This window comes from Hermetia illucens, chromosome 3, assembly GCF_905115235.1.
Source record: "Hermetia illucens chromosome 3, iHerIll2.2.curated.20191125, whole genome shotgun sequence".
Taxonomy (NCBI): domain Eukaryota; kingdom Metazoa; phylum Arthropoda; class Insecta; order Diptera; family Stratiomyidae; genus Hermetia; species Hermetia illucens.
In genome coordinates this window covers 139,956,662-139,982,334 of record NC_051851.1, presented here as the reverse complement: position 1 = coordinate 139,982,334, position 25,673 = coordinate 139,956,662, and the positions used below count along the sequence as shown (strand labels likewise).

Here is a 25,673-nt window from a genome sequence, read left to right as displayed (position 1 = left end):
TTGTATCTTATATCCTGGTTTATATTTTTGGCTCCAAACTGGAAGAATAGAAGATTCCCAGTAAATGCTGGGAGAACAGTGAGATACTTTAATTAACTAGATATATTCTTCTTCTTCTTCTTCAGCCTTTGTCCCGCTCACAAGCGGGGTCGACTCGTCATGATCGGTTTCGCCATTTGGCTCTATCAAATGCCTCACCTGGGTACAATTTCGAGGCTTTTAAATCCCCATCTAGCGTATCAAGTCACAGTTGTTTCGAACTGCCTTTTGGTCGTTTACCATCGACTTCGATGTTCAGACCAATCTTGGTAAGTGAATTCCCGTTAGCACGAATTGCGTGACTACACCATCGAAGATGCCTTTCTCGCTATTTTTCCACGATTGATGCAACCCCATAATGATCGCGGATATCCTCATTTTGGATGTGATCAAAACGTGTCGCGCCACTAGTCCAACGTAACATCTTCGTCTCCGTTACCGCGTGAGTCTATCACAAAGAACACCAGTTCTGGAACGCCACTTCATCCAGGTTGCGTTAATGCATGAAGCAATTTCATCACGCAGTTCTCTATTGGCTGATAGCGCTGATCCTAGGTATTTATATCGCTCAGTTCTGGGCAGATCACCGCCGCTGATAGTGATGGTGCCTGTTTCATGGGGATCATTCGTCAAAAATTCAGTTTTGTTTAGATTCAATCTGAGACCGTGTTGCATGAGGCGATCATTCCATTTTTGGACAAGTTGCTCGAGATCATTTTTGCTGTCAGATGCTAGGAAACCATCATCTGCATAAAGCAGTATGTAGGACGCTGGACGTTGGATATCCCGTGTGACGGCGTCCTTAACAAGAACAAAGAGGAGTAGTGAGAGGGCACTTCCTTGATGTACACCAACAGAGACACGAAGCGGTTTTGGTACACCCGCCATACTTCGAACTTTACTTTTCGGATCGTGGAAGAGCAGTTGAATCAAGCGCACGAGTTCCTCTGGCACTAAGTGTTGACGTAAAGCATACTAGATGAGTTCGTGTGGCACCCGGTCAAATGCTTTCTATAGATCCAGAAATGCAATGTAAAGAGGGCGATGCTTCTCACGGTACTTCTCCATGGGTAACCGCGCAGTGTGTAACGCGTCAGTAGTTTCGCAGTTTTTTACAAATCCGATTTCGCGAATATGGTTGTCAAAAATGCTTTCAGAAATCTTCATGGCATGGGAAAGTAACCGGATCGGGCAGTAATTCAAACATTCCGCTGGATTACCTTTCTTTTTCCATATTGGAACAGTGGTACTTTCTTGCCAGTCAAATGGTGTTCTTCCTTCCTGAATACCCCGATTAAAGAATTCACTGAAGCACAGTGTTGGGTCCCAGCTCTTCGCTTTCCAAAGCTCAGATGCGATGTCATCAGGTCCTGTGGCTTTCCCCGATTTCATTCGTTTTATTGCCTCTTCAATTTCAGTTGCGCTGACAGTGAGTCCTTGAGCACCTGTCTTGCGACTTAATCCTACGGTCTTCTTAAGACACGGATTGATTTTGTGATCACAATCAGAGCCCCACTGTGAGAAGCAACAACGGTACCAGTTTATACCAAGTGCATAGCTTAGCATTCGTACTGGTGGATGCAAGACCTACCTAAATCTCTACCAAACTAAGGAGTACGGCACCCGTGTTGAATCGCTTCAGCATAATCACAACCCCCATGAAACTCCCAGTAGGGACCACACCGCAAACAACTGAGCTGTACTCACACACAACGGGAGTTCACCCGAAGTATGAGACCCCAGAGACTATCCCGGTTCCCATGGTACCAGTATACCCCTGGTAAGGTTTTGTGACCAATTTGCTACTTCAGATGGATTCCTGTGCAGGCTCGGGTCTGATCGCCCTAATTAGGCCTTTGGAGCATTCGCTTACTGCATCACGGCCGCCAAGCCAAAGTGAGTACAGCATCTCCCGCCACTATAGAAATTCTCCTCGGCCACTTGGTTTTGGTTTGGTCAACAGGGTCGCCGCTCCGTCTTCCTCACCGCCACCTCTGAGCACCAGTTGCGATGAAAGGTGAAACTGGTCCAAATGTCGGCAATGATTGTGGAAGTGGAGGATGACTAAATTCTTCAGTTGAAATCAGCTCGAAGTATTCTCGCCATCTATCCGCTTCGGCTCGACGGTTGGTAAGCAAAGTACCGTTCTTGTCATTAACTTATGACATTCCTTCGGCAATTTCTGTCGTTCTTGCCTGATTGGACGAAGTGCGAAAGGATCTCAGATGAGCCCCAGAAAGACGGAAGTGGTAGTAGATAACTCGCACGTTAAGGAGGGGTGGCAATTGCATTGGGAACTATGCCATGCAGTGTAATCCACTTTGTCCTCCAAGGGCACTTGATGCAGAGTAGCAGAGGAGGAGTGGGGGCGTCTCGGAAAGTTGCGGGGGAAGGGAGGGACATTTCAGGAAACCGTGGACAATAGCGCGTAGATGTGATTGACGCGCTGTACTCCACTAAGGAGTAAATGGCAACCGTATATATATGGAGGAAATTCTAGGTGAAATGCTATCACCGAGTAGTTTTATGCGGACAATTTTTGCATGTAAGGACGATTTGGATGCGATCTGAGCGGATCGATCTGCGGTAAACTGCGAAAAGCGGAAAATGTCAGGTGTCGCTAAAAACGCTTTAGGTGTTTACCTATTAATTCTATTTCAATTCAAATACTATTAATTTTATTTCAACTTTAAATTTTTGTATAAGGAGACGTCGAGCGTATTTTGTACTGTTTGCGATCACAGTTGGAGGCAGAAGACCGGTTCGTCTCTATGCAGTCCTTCTGCCCCAACCAACGGCACATTCTCACCATTAGCTCTCCACTCCCTCGAAATAAATTTCGAATGCCGCGAATTCTGCCGCGCCACATCACTCCGCCCCCAGATGAAACCTAGGGGGTTTCAGCGACCGAATTCGGAATTGCGTTCACCGTCAATCCGCAAATCGAACGCGACGTTGCCTCGGGGCGCACACGGGTTTCAGCCAGGACAGAGGGGCCGCCTTTTTGCGTTCCTCGATCTCGAGCTGGAAGAAATGTTCTCCCCGCTCGAGAACGCGGTACGGGCCTTCATATGACAGGACGGCATCCGTCCTGACCAGGACGTGCGTGCACGTGTCCAGTTCCTTAGGGGCCCAGGCAGGTGCGGACGAGTGTCGGGTGGGTGGTGTGGCTTTCATGCGTCGGAGATTGTCTCTCAGCAGACGGACCAACCACGACTCTATGAGACCCGATCTGTTGTCGAAGACCGGATCGCTTGGGATTCTTGGGTTCTCCCCGTATACCAGCTCCGCGGGGCTGGCAACAAATTCCTCTCGGCGGATTGCACGTAGGACGAGAGGCAAAACTTGAGTCCAGGACGGATCGTCGCGTGCCATAATGGCGGCTTTCAGCGTCCGGTGCTAACGTTCTAGTATCCCATTGGATTGCGGGTGGTATGCAGTAGTCCGCTGGCGTTTAAAACCAAGGAGTTTGCCTAACTCCCAGAAAAGGGTGGACTCAAATTGCATTCCCTGGTCAGTGATGACCACTACAGGGACGCCAAGGCGAGTACCCACTCCCGACAGAGGGCTTCGACACCAGATTGCGCCATAATGTCTTTCAGAAGTATTGCCTCAGGCCACCGCGTAAACCTGTCGATGATTGTGAGGCAATACTTGTAACCGTGCGAGTCTCGCAAAGGCCCTACTATGTCGTGGTGTATTGTGTGGAACCGCTTGGTAGTGCGGGGGAATGAGCCCACTTATTTCCTTACATGCCTGCAGACTTTACACTTCTGGCATGCGATGCACTCTCTGGCCCAGGAATTGAAATCCTTGTTCATGGAGGGCCAGAAGTATTTCTCGGTGACTAGCCTAGGTGAAGTAGTTCGTCATCCTCCTGCGCCTTGGCAATAGCCAAGAAGTCGAGTGGGGCGGGGATGTTAACCTCGGAGACACGAGACAAAGCGTCAGCAACTATGCTGTCCTTGCCAGACACGTGCTGGATGTCTGACGTAAACTGGCTTATAAAACTTAGGTGTCGAAGCTGACGAGGGGACGCTTTGTCGGGCTTTTGATTCAAAGCATACATGAGAGGGTTATGGTCCGTGAACACTGTGAACGGCCGGCCTTCTAGGGAGAAACGGAAGTATTTGATGCTCAAGTACGCGGCGAGCAGATCGCGATCGTAGGTACTGTAGTTCCCTTGAGTAGGGTTCAACTGCTTGGAGAAGAAGCTCAATGGCTGCCAGACTTGATCCACCTTTTGGTGAAGAGCAGCACTTACTGCGATGTCAGAAGCATCAACAAAAACGGCTAGGGGTGCATCTTGCAGAGGCAGTGCCAAGAGTGTAGTGTCGGCCAGTTGTTGACGGGATTTGTCAAACGCGCGAATAGCTTCTTCAGACCACACGATCTCTCGTGTGTCCTTAGTTTTGGGGCCAGATAAGTACGCGTTCAAAACGGACTGGTGTTGGGCGGCCTTGGGCAGGAAACAACGGTAGAAGTTTAGCATGCCCAAGAACCTCCTCAACTCCTTCACTGTCTTTGGACGCGGGAAGCTTGTTATCACTTGCACCTTGTCTGGGTCGGGCTGTATTCCTTCAGGGGAAATGGAGTGACCGAGGAATCTCACCTGTTTTTGAAGGAACTTGCATTTCTCAACGTTTAGGACTAAACCGGCCTCAAGGAGGCGTTGAAAAATGCACTCGAAATGGGTTAAGTACTCAGACTCTGAGGAAGAAGCGACCAAAACATCATCCAAGTATACGAAACAGAAATCGAGGTTTCGCACACAGAGGAAAGCAGACCTAACTGAAGTGAAATACCTCCATTGCCAGGTGTGAAATCCAATTATGGTTCCACAGGGCAGGTAGGTGGTGCTCCAGGGTAATATCTGATGATCATCATCATCGTCATCAACGGCGCAACAACCGGTATCCGGTCTAGGCCTGCCTTAATAAGGAACTCCAGACATCCCGGTTTTGCGCCGAGGTCCACCAATTCGATATCCCTAAAAGCTGTCTGGCGTCCTGGCCCACGCCATCGCTTCATCTTAGGCAGGGTCTGCCTCGTCTTCTTTTTCTTTTTCTACCATAGATTTTGCCCTTATAGACTTTCCGGGTGGGATCATCCTCATCCATACGGATGAAGTGACCCGCCCACCGTAACCTATTGAGCCGGATTTTATCCACAACCGGACAGTCATGTTATCGCTCATAGATATTAATATCTGATGATTAAGTTAATCCTTATTATCCCGACTTACTGCGACCATGCTTCCACTTTGTATAGGGAAGCATATGTGTTCCAAGATCCACTAATTATTGTCCTATTTATAATCTGGTTTCCACTTTTAATACGCTTATGTCATTCTTAGTGCATGTAATCTTTCCAGAACATCGCATAATGAATTCATCAGCTGGACTGTAATGCTTCGAAAGTATGTAGAATGGGCGTCGCTTCTGCTTAAATAATGTCACCTGCCACTCTAAGTTAACTGCAAAGGTCCTGATGTTCCCATAGTTTTCAAATATTCTCCAGCCATTGGATTTTTGTTATAAGACTACTACACTTGTTCAAGTGCTACGCCCTCAATGCCTTTCTGCTCCTGTGTCCAAAACTCTCTTCATACAAACATCTGGCATTCCTTAAATAAGCTGTCTGAAAGGTTTTTTGCTGAAACCGTCTATTTGGTCCTCTATTTCCATTACAATGGTTTACATGCAAAAAGGATTCTACGAATTCCCTCAGAAAGTGCAAATTGATAATGCAAACACCTACCACTTTGTGTGTTCCCCACGTAGCCGAACAAAGCTTCGTTTGTTTCTATCGCGCTTTCTGCACTCACCGGTCCTCCAGTATTATATTGTGTTCATGTTGATAGAAAACTCTGAAACTTTCTGCAAGGCTTTATTTAAATTTCCATTGTTCATTCTCTATATTTCTTACATGTGCAAACACCAAAATGCTGTTTGTAAGGGTTTTCAGAAATGCTTTGTCCACCTACAAGCATTCGTATGCATCTCTGCATCCGCTTTCAATGTTGTCATCCCTTACTGAGTAACCTTTGTATATTTGATGCACATTAGCACATTCACATGGAACAGAAAGTTTTAAGTTTACGGACAGAAGGATAGCGACGGGGAATACGAGGTACTCTTCTGCTGGCTGCAAGTTAAGGCTCCACAAAAGAACCAAACTTGTTTTCCGTTCGTCCAACTGAAATTGTGGTGTTTGTTGCAGACACTCCGGTGGATTACACATGCACAGCTAAACTGTGCCAGGACATGCTGATGTGAGTTGGCTGTTAGTAACCCATGTGAACAATTGGTCAGCAATTACAGCGCACACGGTCTGCATTGCACGGGCACCACCTACTCTCCATTAGCCTGCAGATATTCTAAGGACGAACGGGTTTCACCAGGGAGTCACTTCGACTAAATATGCTGGCCTAGTCTAGGAAACGTTTTACGGGCCAGGATCTCTTTTAAATTCTTGTTTTGTTTTTTCTTTCGTTTTGCCTAAAATGTCTTAATTTTCTGGGACGAGAAATTGAGAAGGGATTTTGTAAAATTGCATACGGAAAAAGGGACTTCATGCAGTTCCTCGTCAAATATACATGTATCTACATCTGGCTTAGACTTTAGGGAAATATGTTGGTAACTGCTGTGATGTAGAGTACAGCAATGTAAGGAATTGTACTCTATTGTTTTGGGTTTCGTTGGGAGAAAACTTGAAAATTCCTTACGAACGTGGATTCAATTTGTAGAGAATGGAGTGCATTTTCCACTTTACGGGCACTGCATTGTGTGGTTGATACTCGAATTTAATTACCGACAAGCTTTTGAACATGCAACTTTTTGTAATATTTTACTTTGTAATACATTTATTGATAATTCAGAAATGCTTGCTACTTACCACAATCAGGTTCCACATTTTTGCCGCTTCGGCAACTGTTGTACAAACCGTACTACATCCCGCTAGAAGCATAAGCTTTTGGGGACGATTGTACAGGAGATTATACATCACACTCGCGCCGAGCCCCGGCTCACACTGAAATGAATGAGAAACGTTGCTTAAAATCTGAATGGTTACAAATCCGGTTTTTTATGCTATACAATTATAGAATAAGAATTTTAATAAACGCTAACAGTTCAAAATTTCTTTTCAGAACTCATTTCAGCCAAAAAAAAGGTAGGTAGTCTCCCACACAGTCCCGTGGAAAGGCCTGGGCTAAGTACCGCAATCTCTCTTTTATATTCCCTTTTATTTCCCAAAAAGGAAGTGAGGGAAACAGCTGAGTAGTCTTCAAAAGAACAGTTCATAGAATCACCATTTTCCCGAACGAAATCAAGCGTGCTCTAGAGAAGAACTACTGAGGTAACAATCTATAAAAGATTGAGAGCCGAGACCACCACAATACGCAACAGACATTTATGCCGAACTACACATGCTTTCTATAAAGTGTTTCCTTTCGTTTTCCCTATTCCGACTTTTTTTTCAGACGCCAAGGAGTGGACAAGACATAGCCCCCATCCTTTTCTCGATAGTGCTTGGCCTGACACAATTTCTGACATCCTTTTTCATTCAGCTAAATTTCACCTTCCTAGCTGTCCCAGAAGGTCAATAACTTTTTTCCAAATTCTGCACGAACCCTCCCTCACCGCAACTCCTTCCAGGGACAGTTGTGGTATGATATTGGAGCCTAATGACACTGGAACATGAGATGAATGTTAGGTATTGCAGTCTGACAGTCGACTGGTACAATTTGAGCCAACCGGGAAGTTCCCCCTTTCTCACATGTTTTATCACAAAGGCCTTAGTTTCAAGTTCTGCACCGCACTCCCGTGTCAGATCAACAATTGAAGATACTTTTCCAGCAAAATCTTCTCCCACCCTCGAGATTTCCACATTTTTGCTCTTCGTGTGGAGCCGTAATTTCTGAACTAGATCCTCGGCTATATAAGAGCTCTGGCTACCTTGATCCACCAAGCAGGTGAGGGCAACAACATGATCATGCTTTGCCCTAACCTTTATCAGCACGGTGGTGGAGCAAACCAAAGCTAATGAATTTTCGGCGTGGTGTGAAGTGTTTCCTTGCACGAAAACTTTCTCCCGCTGACTCTTGTCAGGATGAAGCACTGTTTCGTGTTTCCCCTGACGAACTCCGTATTTTAGGAGTTTCAGCTTAAGGCCATGCTCCTCCCTCCGGTATTTACGAGAGACACAATCGGCCAAACATACAAATTTCGTTTGAACTGTCCACCAACTTCGGACACCGAAGAACACGATGATTCTCCATACATATGAAGCATGACAGCGACGCTGTCAGAAGGTAAGGTTTTTGGAGATCCACTCCATCCTAGTCAGGAGACATAATAATGATTTGGTTCTCCAAGAGCTGATCCAAATCGTCGAAAATCACGGGCATTTAAGGATTCTTTATGAAAGAGTCAAACTCCCTACGGGTTGAGACTTTCATTTTCCTGGTAAGGAGAAAGAGAATAAAAAAGACCCCTTCCCTGCAGTTAAACCCGGCTTTCATCAGTTTCTGGGTTAATAATAATAATAATCGTTGGCGCAACAATCCATATTGGATTAGGGCGGCCTTGAAATGTGTTAGAGCACTTCATTCAAGACTGTAACGGCACACTACAACAGACTGTAGGAGGCAATGTGGTCAGCATTGCGCTTGCCCGAGATTATTACCCTGATTTGACTCAGGTACTCATTCACAGCTAAGTCGACTGGTATCCGACGTCAAATCACGATACAAATCCCACTGCCACCAGCGAGATTTGAACCGCGACCTTCCGTACGACAGCATTGTGCCCTAACCCCTCACCTATCCGGACACTAAGTTTCTGGGTTACCGACCTCATTGTAGCCAAGGCTTCCCCGAACGCAACTCTTTTAGAAAACTAAAGGAAGCTGAATGAGAGTCTAGAGTTCTTTCTCGATTAGCGCTTAGCGAATGCTGTAGGGACGATTCATAAGCTCCCAGGTCTTCTCATAGTTTTCGCCATACACTCTTAAATGTTTTACTACCCGCCTCGCACTGCCTTTAGATTTACTCTCTAACATCATCAACCTCTCTACCTTCCCGATTTCGGACTCGTCGGAAATGTATCTGAGGCGCCGGTGGGCTGAACCTAGGACGATGTCACTGATTCCAGGATGGCTCTCCCATCACATAGATCATCACGTGGTCTCTGGTATTCATTTGACCCCCGTGGGCCGAAACGCGTCCGACCCGGTAATTTGAATTCCCCTGGAACCGACGGTCAACCTCAGAACCCTCCCATATTTGCGCACTCGAAGCTTATATAGAATATCACGCTCGGTCTCTCCTCACATGACTGGACGTAAAGATGCCTGGTTTTCCAGTGGGCTCATCACCAACGTCGGTAGTGCTTCCTTCGGTGACGATACCCTCGTATACTCGTGATGTGAAAGTTTTGGCTTTTGCGTAGGCTTCAATAATCAATAATTTCTTGCCCTCCCAAAAGTGCACTAAAACTTGGGAAGCATGTTCCTAGAAAAGGATATTGTGAGCCGCAACGAATTCCTGATATCCTTCCAAGCGGATTCAAACCATTCCCCTTACCTCTTCTGCGTCTGAGTTTCACTGAGGATTATCTCAAGGTTTCCACTCAATTATTATCGGTTTCCAACAGGATACCGATAATATTTTGGAAATCCATTCTGAGTTCAATATGCATATAGCGAGCTTTAAAGACTAGACGAAAGGGTGAATCGCCACAGAAGTAAGACCGTGATTACGCAGAGACTCATAGACGGTTAGTTACTAAGACAGCTTCCGGCTATTTCTAGCCAAGAATTTACCGCACTCAATATTTCCGGTAGATGGAACTCCACATCATTTGCGCCTTTCTCTTTTAATTCCATTCCAGCTTCCCGAGGCACAGTAGCCGCCAGAAACCAGCGCGTGTTTTGCAAAATTCGCAACCATGCTTATTGCGTTCACCGCAGAGTGGGCACACCGGAAACCATGGCGCTAAGACAAGCCATTGTTGCTTTCAACGATGGGTGGGAGTCTGTTATAGATGACTATCTACATCATCTTCTCCATTATATGAGGGGCAATATGATGCTGGATCTCCACTGAGTAGGGAATAATCCTTCTATCAGGCATACCACGAAGGTGTTAGCGAACAGATTCGGTTTAGTCTTCATTCACAGCTGTTGTCAGCTTCTCACCAGTTACTGGAGGTTTTATACACTTGTTGAGCTGAACAATCGTTTCGCTCCCGCTGGTGAGGAAACAGAGTGGTAACAATCTCTTTCAGGAGGCAAACAGATGACCTGGGGTAATTTTCGCAGCCTTTTCATTACCATCCTGTAGGCCCCACCCCAAGGATTTATATGGGCATAGTCACCCAGCTCTATGAAGCAGTTCTTCTTTCTTCTCTGAATGACTTCTCTTTTGTGGTCACGCAGTTGCCTTTGTCTCCCCCAACCGAGGATACCGGGCTATCCCTCTCAGTCTTTGGTAAAGTCTTCTTGGCCACATGCATCTGGTTCGCAAACTTGCGATTTTGTTGTTCCACCAGTAGTTGGGTTGCCTACTGTGGAGCAGCCGCCCATTAAGTGATTTGGATTACTTTTTCTTTGGCCGTACCATCCGCCGTACCGTTAGACTTAAGTGCCGAGGAAAACGTGCCCTCCTTAAAAGCTTTCACCGTCCAGCCGAGCAAACCATTTCAGAGCTCTTTTTCCAACTAGACTCACCCTTGATATCCAAGCAGATTGCCTGATGCTCACTGTGAGTAAATTCCCCCCTGAGGTGCTAAGCACCTTTACTGGCAAAAGTGGGGTCCCCGCATTCGCGTGTGCCACATCTAGCTTCACAAATGCTTCGAGCAGAACACGTCCTCTCACATTCGTTGTCCTTCAACTTCGCTTTGAAGAAACCATCCTTCGGATGCACGATTATTTCCTGGAAGGTTTTTTCTCCACAAGTCCATAGTGCTGCTTGCCCCGTTTGGTCTTTGACCCAAATGATTTCGATATGGCTGACTAATTAATGTATCTCTCGCGAATGGTTTACGAGGGTATGTCCTGCGCCGCCTGGCAGTAATTGAGATTGATTTGTATCAACCTCATCTGCCATTTGTGAAAAGGGCTCTCTTGTGTTCCGGGCACCTGCGGCTATCTGTAATGTGCCGATGGTCCAGACCCTCCTTTCCTTTGAACAGTAAGCCATTTGGATCGGCTCCAAAGTATTTGCTGCACACCGCGTATATATATGAACATAACTCAAAGCAGCCTACCGAGTACCAACGCTAATGAGCAGTACAATGGGAGAAACCCTGTTCCCTCCTCTTGTTTGGAGTTTCTAAATCTCTCATGAAGTGCGTCTCTTTCTGAAGATAATGGAGCGCTCGGGCGATGCGTTATGGTCGCATACGTACAACCGTCAGACAATGTGTGAGTATGGGTCCACTTCTGCGTAGGTTAAGAGGCCATCCGTGGATAAGAATCGGCTATGAAAAGGTTATCCAATCATTAAAATGAAGGTGGAATTTTTATTGTGCAAGGTTTCGGGAAAAGAGTCGGTAAGCGAGGTTTCGGCCGGTGATAACCAGCGACCATAGTGCCTTAACAGTCGCAAACTTCGCTACTATAGCACCTAACACTAAGAGAGATAGAAGAGAAGTGAGAAGAGATCCTTCTACAATAAACAATAATGGCCTTGGGTAGTCAGAATTTGTCGAATATAAATAACCCACGCATCAAAGCAATTGGTTTTGCTGCGAAAAGTGGAATTAAAATGGACGAAACCGGAATAGCGTTTCCTTCATTTGCGCAACTGTACTAAGGGTTAGCTACAAAAAGTGAAAAAGGACAGGAAAATATGTCCGGAAATAATAGTCCAAGAAAGGAGATATGCAGATATCTTTCGATAGGTAAAAGCGCCATAAAGTGGATCAGGAAAACATCTAGTAGTACACAGATTGCTATTATTAGTTTGCCGATGAAAGTAGCGGTTAAATTGCATAGCGGGTAAAACTAGGATGAGTCACGACTCAAGGAGAAGGCGTCAATACTTTAGATGCCTTGGCTTCGGACACTGTCGGCAGCTGTCCGGCATGTAGAAAAGAGCTGAACCCCACGGGTATATGAGGGCGATACAAGCCGATCTTAACCACTGCCAGGCAGCCCTTGGCCTGCTTTCACAAACCATTCGAGAGTCGAATGTAGACTTATCGGTGTGAATCGAATCCCAATTACTACAGCAGAACTTAAGGGGAAGCACGTCTGTTAACACGGCCATATGGACATGCGAAAGGTAAGTCATACAAGATACAATGGCATAGCCCCGACCCAGATTTGTTGGGCCAACAATCAGCAACGTACATGTTTACAGTGCCACATAAGCACAATATGAGGAAATATTGGAGGGTTTGGTATTGGACGATAGAGATCATTGCCCTAAAATAATTGCCGGTGATTTTAACGCGTAAGCCTTAGAGTGGGGAAACCGGGTGACAGACACTAAAGGCCAAAATCCTTATTAAGAGCTTTACGCCGCTACTTCATACTAGCCAACGTTGGATATGTGCCGACATTCCGAGGTAGAGGATTAGGCCCGATCGTCAATCTGAGATACCTCAGTGCTTCGTGTGATCTAAAAAGCGACCTTTCTTGACTTCTTAACGAAGAAGAGGCAGCTTTAGATTTAGGACATGGTCCGGATGCGAAAGTGATAGAAATGGATGCCAACTGTGGCAGTGTTTATCGGAAGCATCCGATTCGGAACAGAAAACCAACTTACTAGTGAAATCACGAAATCCCGATGTTGAGATAATCTTGCTTCCGAGCAAAAAGACTTTCACAAAATACAAGAAGGAAGCCGGAATATCGGTATCTGCAGGAAGAATTCCAGAATTTCCAAGTGACCTCAAGAAAGCTAGACCAAGAATCAAACAGGATTCCTATAGGCAATGCCTTGATGCGAATAAGAACCCGTGAGATGCTACCCGCTAGACTGTAATGACAAAACTGAGTGAGCAATAATCACCACAAATGACGTGTTCGCGACTTTTGTTGAAAATAATTACAACCCTTTTTCTGCAGCATGAGGTCCAACAGGACCTCTTTCCGAACCTTGAAGTTCCTGCGGAGAAACTACAGGAAATCGGCGGACGTGGAGATAAAAAGGCCCCGGGATTGGACAGGATTCCAAACTGGGCTCTCAAGTTGGCTGCTAAAAAAAAGTCAGAGTAGCTTACAAGAACAATTAAATCATGCATGATGGAACTAGTATAGTTCGCCCAGCGAAGGAGGCAGAAGTTATTTTTACTCAAGAGGCCCCAAAGATCATCTGGTTTAGCTTCTTCACATGGTCTGTCAGAATGACAGTATGGATTTCAGCGAGGCCGATCGTCGATGTGGCGATGTGGTGATGCTGGCTGTCAGAATTGCATTTAGTTCAAATCATGATTACGAATGGTTAAACTAAATCTGACGAACGAAAAGATGGAGGCAACCCTCATTACCAATTGAAGGAAAAACAGTACTGTCACCATCCGGGTTGATGATCATAAGATCCTCCCAAAATCGAAAACAAAATGCCTGGGAGCGTTGATCGATGATTTTGACAGGGCACATGGACGATGTATGAAAAAAGGCAGTCAAGGCTAGTTTATCACTAGCAAGGATAATGCCTCATAGGGGTGGGCCAAAATAAAGTAACCGGGTTCTCATCGCAGAGGCTACACACGGCCCCTGTTTGGGCAGGAGGTAGGGATAACACGGCAATAAGCCTCCATTTTGAAAAACATTTGAAATACGACTGAGTAACTGGGCGAAGTGATTAACTAGTATACCACTATACCTGTATACCTAACAGAACCAAACAAACATACGACAGTTTGTCCTGTCGAAAAGCAGGAAGACTTACAGAAGTATTGTGGGCATTCTGACAGACCAAGATTCACTAGCTGCACATATGTTCACAATAGGAATTCTGCAAGATGATACCTGTCCATCCTGTGATGAGGAAGCGGGGTCCACTGAACACTTTCTATGTGAGTGTCCCACCTGTGGGCGCATCAGACATTAGATAGTTGGTACTGATGTGCGCCAACTGCGGTGGATAGCATCACATCTACTAACGCAAATCTTGCGATACAGGAATTGAGTACAATGGACCACTAGGGTCTGAGTGTTCAGAAGCTTTACCTCTCCCCACCTCAAGTAGGAGCATACGCACATTCCAGAAACTTTCCGATAACCAGAGATCGTAGCCGTGGAATCAGTCCATATCCGAGGCATTGTTGATGTTTTGTTAACAATAAATTTTCAAAATTTGTAGGTTGCGAGCCCCTAAATGTCTGTCCTTTTTAGTCGTCCCAAAATAAAAGGAAGACTTTGGGTGCATTCTTAAGCCCCAATTCACACAGCACAGGGTACAGTTGCGTCTCTGTAAAATATGGGCACCAGGCTAGAACCCAGCTATTATTCTTCTCAGAAATTCGTAGGCGGGTTTCCAATTATGTAAATAATTAATTAAATTATTCAATCTGCAGGTCTCGTTTCTTCTTTCTGCAGATTTTATCTTAGATACGTACTAATTCTACGTATTTGCTTCGATATTCAATTTTTATTTCTACTGAAAATTCATACATTTTATGGATACCAGCAATCCTTTCAGTCACTGGGAATTGGGAATTTTCTTAATTTCCTTGAGCAAAAGTCAAAACTTTTTAGCTCAAATGTCCGCCCCTGTCCTTTTTGTCATAGGAGAGAAGGGTAAATCAATTCGTAAATTCTAGTGAGCTGGAGAGCTGATGGCTTAGTGGGGTAATCCAAGCATTGAAATAAGCTTGGCTGAACTCTTATTTTACGTTACTTACCCTCAGGGAAGCTGAGATATATACTTCATCCTAAAGTGGGTCTTTCTTACTTCTTTTCTGACTGGAGTTAGGACCACCTTTCTAAATACATAACCGATTTTGTTTTCATATACGAAGAGTATATACTATATCTAAACGACTTTAATTTTGAAACTATCCAACTATTTCAATATTACAGTAAAAGTCAGCAATCAGGAAAGGAGTCGTGTCCATTGAAGTTAATTACTTTGCTTCTGCTTCGGGAACATGAAATTCTAGGTGCAGACAAGGATCTTCCGGTTTGTAATTCGTATGTAATTAACCCTGATGGGCAGAGGTAAACATAGAAGCTCCATTGGAAGCACTACAAGTACAATAAGGATAAGCCTTCCATTATCACGCATGTGGGATGCAACAATAACAAGGATGCTGAAGACGTCTCAGAACAAATACAGCGCTCGGGGCAAGAGATCTAGGAGGCTTCATTTATGAATAATATTCACCGGATACCATGATACTTGCAGGAGTGGTACTGATGATATTTCCAAGTGAAACCTCGACCCAATTCGACGGTTGTTATTGCATTCTAATCCTAGTTGAGAATAGTTACTGCGTGCATTTGTCACTTGTTATTCGCAAAATCAAGTAGTTGTGGTGCAGCTTACAGTAGGAGTTCATAAGTGATTATTTAGAATATTTGCCCCAGAATAATTGGAAATCCATTTGAGTAATAATACGGGATGGAATGACCAATGTTTGAATGTTGAGCTAAAGCAGAAAACAATCGATTTGGATTACACTAAATAGCCAGCATAAAGGGCTTGGAAAAGCATTTTCTAATTTCGTTACTAATACTTGTTCAATGTCCCAGTCGAACACGCTATTCATTTGAACCTTAAAGAATGCTTCCATTTGGTGAAGTAATGACATAAACGCCAATTAGAGCTTTGACAAGGAAGCACTTTAAGAATTTTGAATAACGAACATAAACGCTATAATGTCGTCGGGAAGACTTGTTGAAATTGACCTGCTGATAAGCGACATCCGAACACATTCAACTTTAAATATCTCTACTTGGAAAACTGCCATCACCCACAACGTTTAAAGCCTTGTCAATGTCATCCTCAACGTTGCTAAAATATCATTTCTTAATGTCAACAGGAACATCTAAATAAGATAGTATGTCCCGGCGCGATAAAGGCCTAGCATGGAGCAATGGCGGGTCGATGGTGTTCATTTTTTGGGTAAAAGTGCTGAAACCATTAACTCAACACGTCTCGAGTAACATGCTCCCACCCATAGTTCGCCACCATACCGTTCATCATACGTAAAATACAGACATCAGAAGGTGCCATCGAAAAGTATGTTCTAGTATCCTGTGCTTAGCACTTACCAGCTCAAAGCAATGAAGGATAAAGTAGGCGACATCCTCATAATTTCTAGAAAACCTAGTCTGCATACATTCGCCTCCTCTCCACTATCTTCTGATATCCTTGATTACACCACACTCAGGCTTCAGAAAAGCAAATGTATTTAAGCTTGGCTACAAGGATAATACCAACTTCACCGCCGTAGAGTGTCTACCGCACAGACAACTCAACCAAGGCGTTAACGAAGTAGACACAGGTTTCAATTCTCCAAGGATATGAAAAGTTTTCGCTGAATATTTTACTATCATCCTCCCGAGTATCAAACTCGAGGATATTGTTATAAGTAAAATTTGTTGGTGAATTGGGAGAGACATAGAGCGAGTATAAGTATTTAAGGAACAACACTACGTGGTGTTTGACGCTCTTTGAAAATTTTGTTTCATATTCGTTGTTGCGCTTTGTCTTTTCTCATCCCACAAGACTGCCTTTAGGTGAAGCCTGGAGAATGTTACCAAAGTTGGTGGCAACAGTTTTAAAGGTCGTTGAAAACTTTTTCAACTTTATGGTACCTTGAAACTTTAGACCTGAGGTAGTAATGTCTGTAAATACAGGCAATGTGTGTTTGCGTAGGCAACAATTGGTAGAACTTTAAGGGAAAGAGATAATGAGGTTCGTGTATGATTTGATAATATTATCATATAAGTGGTGTGAGCATTGTGCGTCTCTGGAAATGCTGAAATTCACATCCTTTAAAAAAATAGTTTACAAGGTGTGGTACAATGGCAGAAGGCATTTTATGGAAAAGTAAATTACTTTATTTGGTGTTAAGAGATTCTGGAGTGTACACTCCTTTGTGCATATAAATCTGCAATGGCTAACACGGTAGCCTCAATTAGATTCATTTATAGTTGCTACCCCTACATGTGAGGCAGCAATTCAAGCTCGACTACGTACCATCGTCTGCCTTAGCTTACCTCATGGCTTCTCGAGAAATATGAACTTCTCCTCCACTATTCTGCGCTGTGAAATTCTAAAATGAATCCTTTGTCCTGGGATAGAGGATCCCACTGCTTGGCATAGCCTAGCAACCCTTACTCAATTTATGTATAGCCTATGTTCTAGCAAACCCGCCCTTTAACCAATACATCCACGCGATATCATCTCAGATCAAAGTACCCTGATTGCCGACTCAGGGAGCAGGTCTCCCTTAAGCGGCGCTTTACATGTCTTGTATTTGGCCATACAGCGGCGAAATGCACCGGTCGAAAGGTCAAAAGGATGCAGAAAATGTGGAAGAGAAGGGCATATGTTCGGGCAATGCTAGGTTCAGCAAGGACAAGTGCCCCATTCGGAGAAGCAAGCGGGAATGCTACCAGAAGCTCTGCATGGAGGCTAATACGAATCCGTGGGGTACAGCCTACCAAGTTGTAATGAAGAAGATCCGCGGGCGAAAATCACCTCAAGTGACATGCCCACGACTCTTGTTGCAAATAATTACAACTCTTTTCCCGCAGCAGGAGCAGGACGAAAGAGAACCCCAACTGGAAGCTCAGCAGGACGTCTTTTCGATCCCTGATGTTACCGAAGAGGAACTTTGGGAAATCTGCAGACGTATTGAGGACAGTAAAGCTCCGGGATTGGACGGAATACGGAACAAGGCTCTGAAGGTGGCGGTCAAGGCCAGACGTGTATGGCGGAAGGAGTGTTTCCCGGCCAATGGAAGAGGCAGAAGCTGGTCTTGCTACCGAAGCCCCGAAAACCACCCGGCGTGCCCTCTTCATATCGCCCTATTTGCCTCTTAGACACCATGGGGAAGATGTTGGAGAGGGTGATATACGACAGGCTGCTCCCGTTCATCGAGCTTGCGGGTGGTCCTTCAGAGCGGCAATATGAGTTTCGGCGAGCCCGTTCTACGGTTGATGCAGTAGCAAAGGTCGTGGAATTGACTCGAAATGCAATGGCCATGGGCAAATGCTGTGCTCTGGAGACCCTGGACGTCAAAAATGCTTTTAACTCAGCCAACTGGGGCTGTATTAAGGGCGTTTTGGCCAAACTGGGTGTTCCTAGCTACTTGGCTCGGCTCATCGAGAGTTACTTTTCGGACAGACTTCTCTGGTACGAGACGGACGACGGGCCGAAGGAGTACATTGTGACAGCAGTTGTGCCTCAAGGTTCTGTATTGGGACCGCTGCTATGGAACATAATGTACGACGGAGTGCTTGGCCTTCGCGTGCCAAAGGAGGCAACGCTGATTGGTTTTGCGGACAACCTGGCGGTAGTTGCAATTGCAAAGCATCCCGAGGACGTGGAGCTTTATGCAAATGAAGCCATGGTTACGATTGTCCAAGCTGGACCTGGCGGACGAAAAGACGGAGGCGGTCCTCATTACCAACCGTAGGAAGAACAACACGGTTACCATCCAGGTTGGTAATCGTGAGGTCGTCTCAAAATCGGTTGTCAAATACCTGGGGGTGATGATCGATGCCAAGCTGAGTTTCAAGGGACACTTGGATTATGTGCGAGCGAAGGCAGCAAATGCCAGCTCATCCCTTGCAAAGATGATGCCTAACGTGGGAGGGCCGAAGTATAGTCGCAGGTTACTCATCGCGGGAGTGGTTAGGTCGATCCTGCTATACGCGGCCCCTGTCTGGGCGGGAGCGTTGAACCACGATGTCAACCGGAGGAAGATAAGTTCGGCATACCGGCCAATTGCGCTAAGGGTGTGCAGCGCATTTAGGACGGCGTCGACGGAGGCAGTGTGTGTCATCGCTGGAATGATCCCTATAGATCTTCTAGTGGGCGAGGCACACTGGCTCTACGAAAAACGGAAGGCAAATCCAGCCGAGGTGAATGCGGATTTCCGAAAAGCCATCAGGAGAGAGTTGTGTGGCAAGTGGCAACAACGATAGGATAACTCCGACAAGGGCAGGTGGACCCATACATTGATCCCGTGTATCGAGAAATGGGTCAACCGAAAGCACGGAGAATTGAATTACCACCTGACATAGTTCCTTACGGGACACGGTGGCTATAGGAAGTACTTGCATCGCTTCGAGTTGGACGAGTCTCCCAACTGTCCTGAATGCGGTGCTACACGCGAGGACCCGGAGCACGTTATGTTCCATTGTCCCAGATTTCTGCAGCAGAAAAGGAGGTTGAACAGCATCTTAGGGGCGGACATCGAACCCTCGAACCTGGTGGAAGAGATGCTGAAGTCGGAGGAAAACTGGATGGCGGTAAATGAGGCAGTAGCCGTGATGCAGACAAAACTCGTGGAGTTGGATCGAGCTCGGAAGGCGGCGCGACGGAGACGTGACATGGACGAGCTGGTGCGAACCAGAGCCTCCCCCGCGAAGTAATACTTCACGGCGGTTCCGCGGGGAGGGGCAGAAGAGTGGGGGTGGTTTTAGTGAGTGCGAATCCCACACACTGCTGCAACCTGGCGCAGCAGCGTCTTTCTAAGATTTCCACCTCCATCCATAAAACAAAAAAAAAACAAAAAAAATGCCCAGTATTTAAGTTGATACAAATCAACCTCAACCACTCGCAAGACGTACTCTCGGGCACCATCTATGAGAAGGGAATCGAAGCTGCAATAATCAACAAGCCTTCTCGGAACAATAAGAGTGGGGCCTAACTAGAGATGTCACTGGCAAGGCGGCAGTATGGACCCTATGGAAACCAAGCCATTCAAGAAGTAATCGAGCTTCCAGAAGTTGGCCTCGTCAAGGCAAAAATAGCTGTCAACTACATATATAGTTGTTATGCTCCACAAAGCGACACTAGAGGAGAATTGGAGACTATGCTTGGTATGCTGGTTTCGGATGCAAGAAGTCGAAACCCCAAGATCATAGCGGGTGATTTGATGTGGATTGGGTTAGTTGAACCACGAACACCGGGGGTCGTATCCTGTTCGAGGTTTCGCGAAGTTAGACTTGACGCTTGCAAATAAGGGAAATGCGTCCACTTTTCGTGGGACAAGCTCGGGTTCAATAGTCGATCTGACATATCTGAGTTCCACATTGGCAGGGTGAATGGAATAGTTTGTCAATGAGCATTATACTCATAGCGACCTTCAGGTAATTTTCCTCTAGATCGAATATGGGCTATGCGTCCATGCGCATTCCGGCGGAGCTGGAAACCAGGGCTGGTCCGTGAAAAAGTTTGAAGAAGATGTATTGACAGAAACGCTATTGCAAGACCACGATCGCGGTGGTGTATCATCAGAAAAGGTAGAGCAAATGATGAAACGCATAATAACAACACGTGACGCTACTGTGCCGAGGCCGTGAATCCTTGCTAAAAGACGGTCAAACTATTGGTGGAATGAAGAAATGGCGGAGTTGCTAGTTACATGTTTTCAAGCTAGAAAGATCTGCTAACGTTCTAGAGGAAGACCAGACATCAACGAGAAACGGTAGGTATATGCGCACTTCCGAGGTAGGCTTAAGCAAGTATATGGACCAGCAAGCGAGAATGCTTCCGAGAACTTTGCGCAGAGACAGAACAAAACCCTGGGGAACAGCGGACAGGGTTATGAAGAAGATGAAGGGAGGAACAATAAAGTGACCTGCCCGCATCTTCTGCTCGATATCATGATGGCGGGATAAAAGGGAGTGCAAAAAACAAAAACAAGAATTGGACGTCTACACCATACCTGCGGTAACAGACTAGAAACTTGCGCAAATTTGCCAGGGAATCGATTATAGTGAAGCTCCCGATTTGGATGATGTTGCCAATAGAGCTCTTAAACTCGCTGTTAAAATCAGACCCGACTGATTTATTAGCGTATTTGAAACACGTATGGTAGAAGGAGTTTTCCCCGCTAGTGGAAAGAAGCAAAAATTAGCTTTGCTCCCGAAGTCCAACAAGCAACCAGGATTCCATCATCAAAGCCCCTAATTTGCCTTATCAACACGGTAGGAAAGATGCTCGAAAGGGCCATCTACAATAGACTTCTCTCTACCATTGAATACAGGGATGAACTATCGGAGCGACACTTTGGATTTCGACAAGCCCACTCAACGTTCAGAGGAGTAGACGTTGTTTTGCAGTTGGCTCGTGACGTGGTATCGTCTAATAAATGCTGTGTCGTGGTGACGTTGGACGTCAAAAATGCATTCAATTCAGCCAACTGTGAGTGGATTTGACCAACCTCCTTGAAGAGGATAATTTGGTATGATATGGTTGAGAGAGTCAAGCAATATACCATCAAAGCAGCAGTATAACAGGGCTCAGCGTCGGATTCCCCCCTATGGAACGTGATGAATAATGTGGTCCTTGGCCTTCCGTAAGAAAGGTGGCCACGATAATCTTTTTCACAGATGATCTAGCCATAGTTACCATTGCGAAACAAGATGAGGACGTTGAAAAGTACGATAACGAAACCATTGACACCATGAAAGCGTGGCAGGAGATGGTTCAGTTTGACCTTACGGAACAAAAGACGGAGGTAGCCTTGATTACCAACCGTAGGAAGAGGAATATGGTTAATATTCGTGTCTGTGACCACATCATCACTTCAAAGCTAATTATCAAATACCTGCAGATGATGATTGACGCTAAAATCAATTTCAATTGACACCTGGACTATGCCTTTGCGCGGATGATTACTTATGGCCGGAGTGGTTCGCTGCACATTATTATACGCGGCACCCGTTGGAGAATAAGTACTAGCGTGTGAGAGTAATCGGAGGAGAGTAGGCATGAGTTGCCGCTTAAAGCCGCTAAGAGTGTGCAGCAGCTTCAGAACAATCTCAGGCGAGGTAGCGTATATTATTACGGAAATGATCCCTATAGTTATTCTGGCAAGTGAGGTTTGCTGCCCGTACAAAAAAAAAAGAGAATGAATCCAACTAGAAAGGATGCAAAATACCAAAAGGCGGCGAGGCGTGAGTCGTTAGAAAAGTGGCAGCAACAATCGGATGACTCGTGCCCTGCGCTGTGAGCTCTGCGAAAAACAGCGAAGAATAAAGTTCACATCGGGGGTGGCTCAGGGATCTAACGTAGATCCGGACCTTTGGAACGCCTTATACGTTAGTCCTCTACGACTCGAGATGCCCGATGAAACATATCTGGTCGGATCCGTGGATGATGTTGTGGCACTGATTACCATACGTACGGTTGAGCAAGCTCACTGGGAACGGTGATGCGGCGGGAAAACATTCTCCTTAGATCTGGAAACAATCGAAGTCCTTATCCTCGCCAAGGGCAGGGTTTCCACAGCCCTCCCTATTTAGGTTGGTGAAACCATGGTCTTGTCGGAAACGACGGTGAAATACCTCGGTAGACGAGATTCTTCGAGGAGATTCGCAACAAGGCAGACAAGACTGCGGTAAGAATGTTTGCGATTTGCCAGCTGATGGACAATATCGGAGATCCTTTATCCAGCAGGCGTCGCATGCTGGAGTCAGCTCTAGTGGCGAGAGCAGAAGTTATGTTGATCGGGAATTAAAGAAGTTATCACCTGTGATGACGTGCGTATATCTCATCAAAGATGTGCGGCCGCGGTTTATCGAAAGCAGGGTAAGATTGACTATTACTTAACGCAAGTGCTCAGCGGACATGGGTATTTGCATTCTTACTTGCGCACAATATGGTGGATGAACTTTTTCTTCTGCAGAAGGTGCGGGGGCCATCGTCATCACCTTTCGATGGAAGGGTGACACCATAATTGAGCCCAAGCAACAGGGCGAGAACACTCAAGGCATTCTTAAGGCAGACAAGAGGGGAAGGTCACTGAGGCTCAAAAATTCTGATTCAATTTGAGTCCGTTGCGATCATTTTATGTTTGAACAAGTCACTCGAGGTCAGCTTTGCAATGAGACGCTAGGATGCTTCTCACTGTGTTTCTCCATGAGTAACCGCGCAGCATGTATTGCATCAGTAGTTTCGCAGTTCCTGTCTAACCTGGCTTGACTCACCATTGTTTGAACGATATCGCGGGACAAAAGCTAAAGAAAAAAACCATACACCATTAGGTAGAATAGCTAGATAGCCAGAGATAAGTAGACGATATTGCTCTTATCACTAATCTGGTGTTGTTATCCTGGGCATGCCTCTCCATGGTTGTTTCTCTCTTTGATCTGAGGACGGAAGTCCTCGGTTTTTGAGGATCATCGTAGAAGATCTTAGCCCTCTTTGCTGACTCAATACCTCAATTTTTGGTAAACCGACCACATAGCTCTTGAACCAGAAGAATATAATGGCAGTCCTCCGACTTTGCTAGTCTTGGTGTGAGTAGAAAGAAAGAGACTTTGGCATGTTGCAAGTTAATTTGACTAATTTTTATGTCTGTAGTCATAAGTAAGTTGAAAAGTCTGCTGCGTCTAGAATGAGTCTCATCGGCTTGTACCTATCTTCCGCCAAAAGATTCCTTTCTTTGGTTCAATTTCACTGGATGGTGCACCGACGTCCAGAATGACAGGGGGAGGGACTCTGACTCCTCAAATAAAACCATAGCCGAAGAAGACCGCGGGATTTCGTTTACATTATGATGCATGCTTGCATGATATTAAATCTTTATCCTCGGATTTTGAATAGCGAATAAACACATATATTGGCATCCGTGCCTATGAAAGACCTTGTTTTCATATTTTTGTCAAATGTATTCAAGCGACTTGAAGAGGATGAAGCCGGATTATTTGCCACCAATAAAGACTTCCGACGGCATTTCCTGAAGTTCAATTTCGTGAGTTTGGTGCATTCGGAATTCAAGCACGGAGACTTTCGAGCCAGGGCTAAAAGCGCGTTCTGGGCCGAGAATGAATTTTTACTGTGAACCTCCTGTTGAAATCTGAATAACTGCACTCGCAGCTCTAGAAGTTAGCATGGCTGTTGTTTGGACTAGTTGATTTAAGCATGTTTCTATTGCTGGGGACAAGGGTGTCAATATGTTGGTCGATGTTTCCGGCAGTGACAACATTGCAAAAACTAGGATGTATCACCTTGGAAGCAGCATGACTAGGTAATTCAATATAACTAACTATAACTACTTGGGGACTACCTCAACAGTTAAACTTAATTTAAGATATAACATATAGTGTAGCCGTGATATGTTAGGCTAGAGGAATATATAACAAAAAACTATCTTCATGACACTTTGAAGGTAAAGTCGAAGAAACCTCCACTCGTTGAGCATAATTAAGAAAAAGGAGGTCGGGGCAGAACAACTAGGATGAGTGACATGCTGGAAAGGGATAATGATTGATAGCTTTAAACAATTCGGAGTCGAACTAACCGCTGGTGTAAAAAACGACTCTACCTTGGGAATCAAACAGACGGTTTCGCGATTGGAGGGATAAGAGGATCTGGGGAAGCAGATGAGTCCGAAGGAGATTATCTTCAAGGATCTCGATCTGTATGGCCTTTGAAACGAGCGGATTCGGACTGGGGTTGAACGCTCCAAATAGGGAGCGGTCTTCTGCGCTCTTTTAGGCGATGTCGTTCAAATTGGGGATGGGGAGCTATCGAACCAGAAAATGAAGTCGAAAATGGGGAATGGTCGAATAAGCTACTTGTAACAAAACAGCTTAATTTTTTGGAGAGTAGGGATATTCTGCTTCAGGATAGGATACAGAGATCTGAAGGGACCAGTTGCACTGGTCAGTACCTTCGAAATATGAGGTACGTGGGAAAGACAGGAATTCATTGTCACTCCGAGCAATGTGACTTCTTTCTCAGCCGGGATAGGATCGTCGTGGATTTTGGGTGACAAAGTTCTGATATCACTCCGCATTTTCGACGTCATTCTCATGTTTCCATGGATGATTTCGCATTTGTGGAGATTTAAGGAAAGTTTTCGGCGTTTAAAATATCAGTAAATCTCATTTAAATAAGTATCCAGACGAGCTGCACCGCAGGATATGTCTTCGGTGAATGAAGTCTTTGACGATGAAGTTATCAGCGTATTGAAGGATTCGGATAGGACACGAATGTGGAGTTGGTTTGGGGATGTCAGCGGTGAGCAGGGAAAAAATGGTTGTAGAAAGGACTGAACGCTAAGAAATGCCGGCGGGGCAAGTATAACAAGAGCAAAGACGCTGTTGGATATTGACTATGGATTTCCGCCCGTCTAGAAAGCTAAGAATTAGCTTGCAGGTGTGCGGATGAAAATTGAGGATCTTTTCTTAGATCTAGGAGACAGGCCATGGTACGTGTTCTACTATTGAGGACAAGAAATGCGTGCTCAATCAAGTGTTTAGTTCGGTTTCCGAATTAGAACTCGAGAAGAGAATTTTTGGAATCGCAACGCTCGTTGATGGGGGATTTAGTGGTCCGTTAGAAAATTTGGGCGGAAGAAGATAGGATTGAGAAAGACCTGTAGCTATGAGGATTAAGCGGGTTTAAGTCCCTTTTTAGGATGGGAGTAATGTAAGCATTCTTCCAATCGATGGGGAAATGGAGATTGAGAAAGCAGTGATTA

The 25,673-nt window shown here is 45.3% G+C and overlaps 1 protein-coding gene across 5 annotated transcripts in view; it reads right to left on the bottom strand.

The window, feature by feature from the left end:
* LOC119651982 (gamma-aminobutyric acid type B receptor subunit 1) overlaps positions 1-25,673 on the bottom strand; it is a 768,875-nt gene that overhangs the window by 383,355 nt on the left and 359,847 nt on the right. For all 5 annotated transcript variants that reach the window (XM_038055893.1, XM_038055894.1, XM_038055896.1 and 2 more), the window contains exon 3: positions 6,937-7,071. In XM_038055893.1, the coding sequence (XP_037911821.1) occupies positions 6,937-7,071 (135 nt within the window). The remainder of the gene's footprint in view (positions 1-6,936; positions 7,072-25,673) is intronic.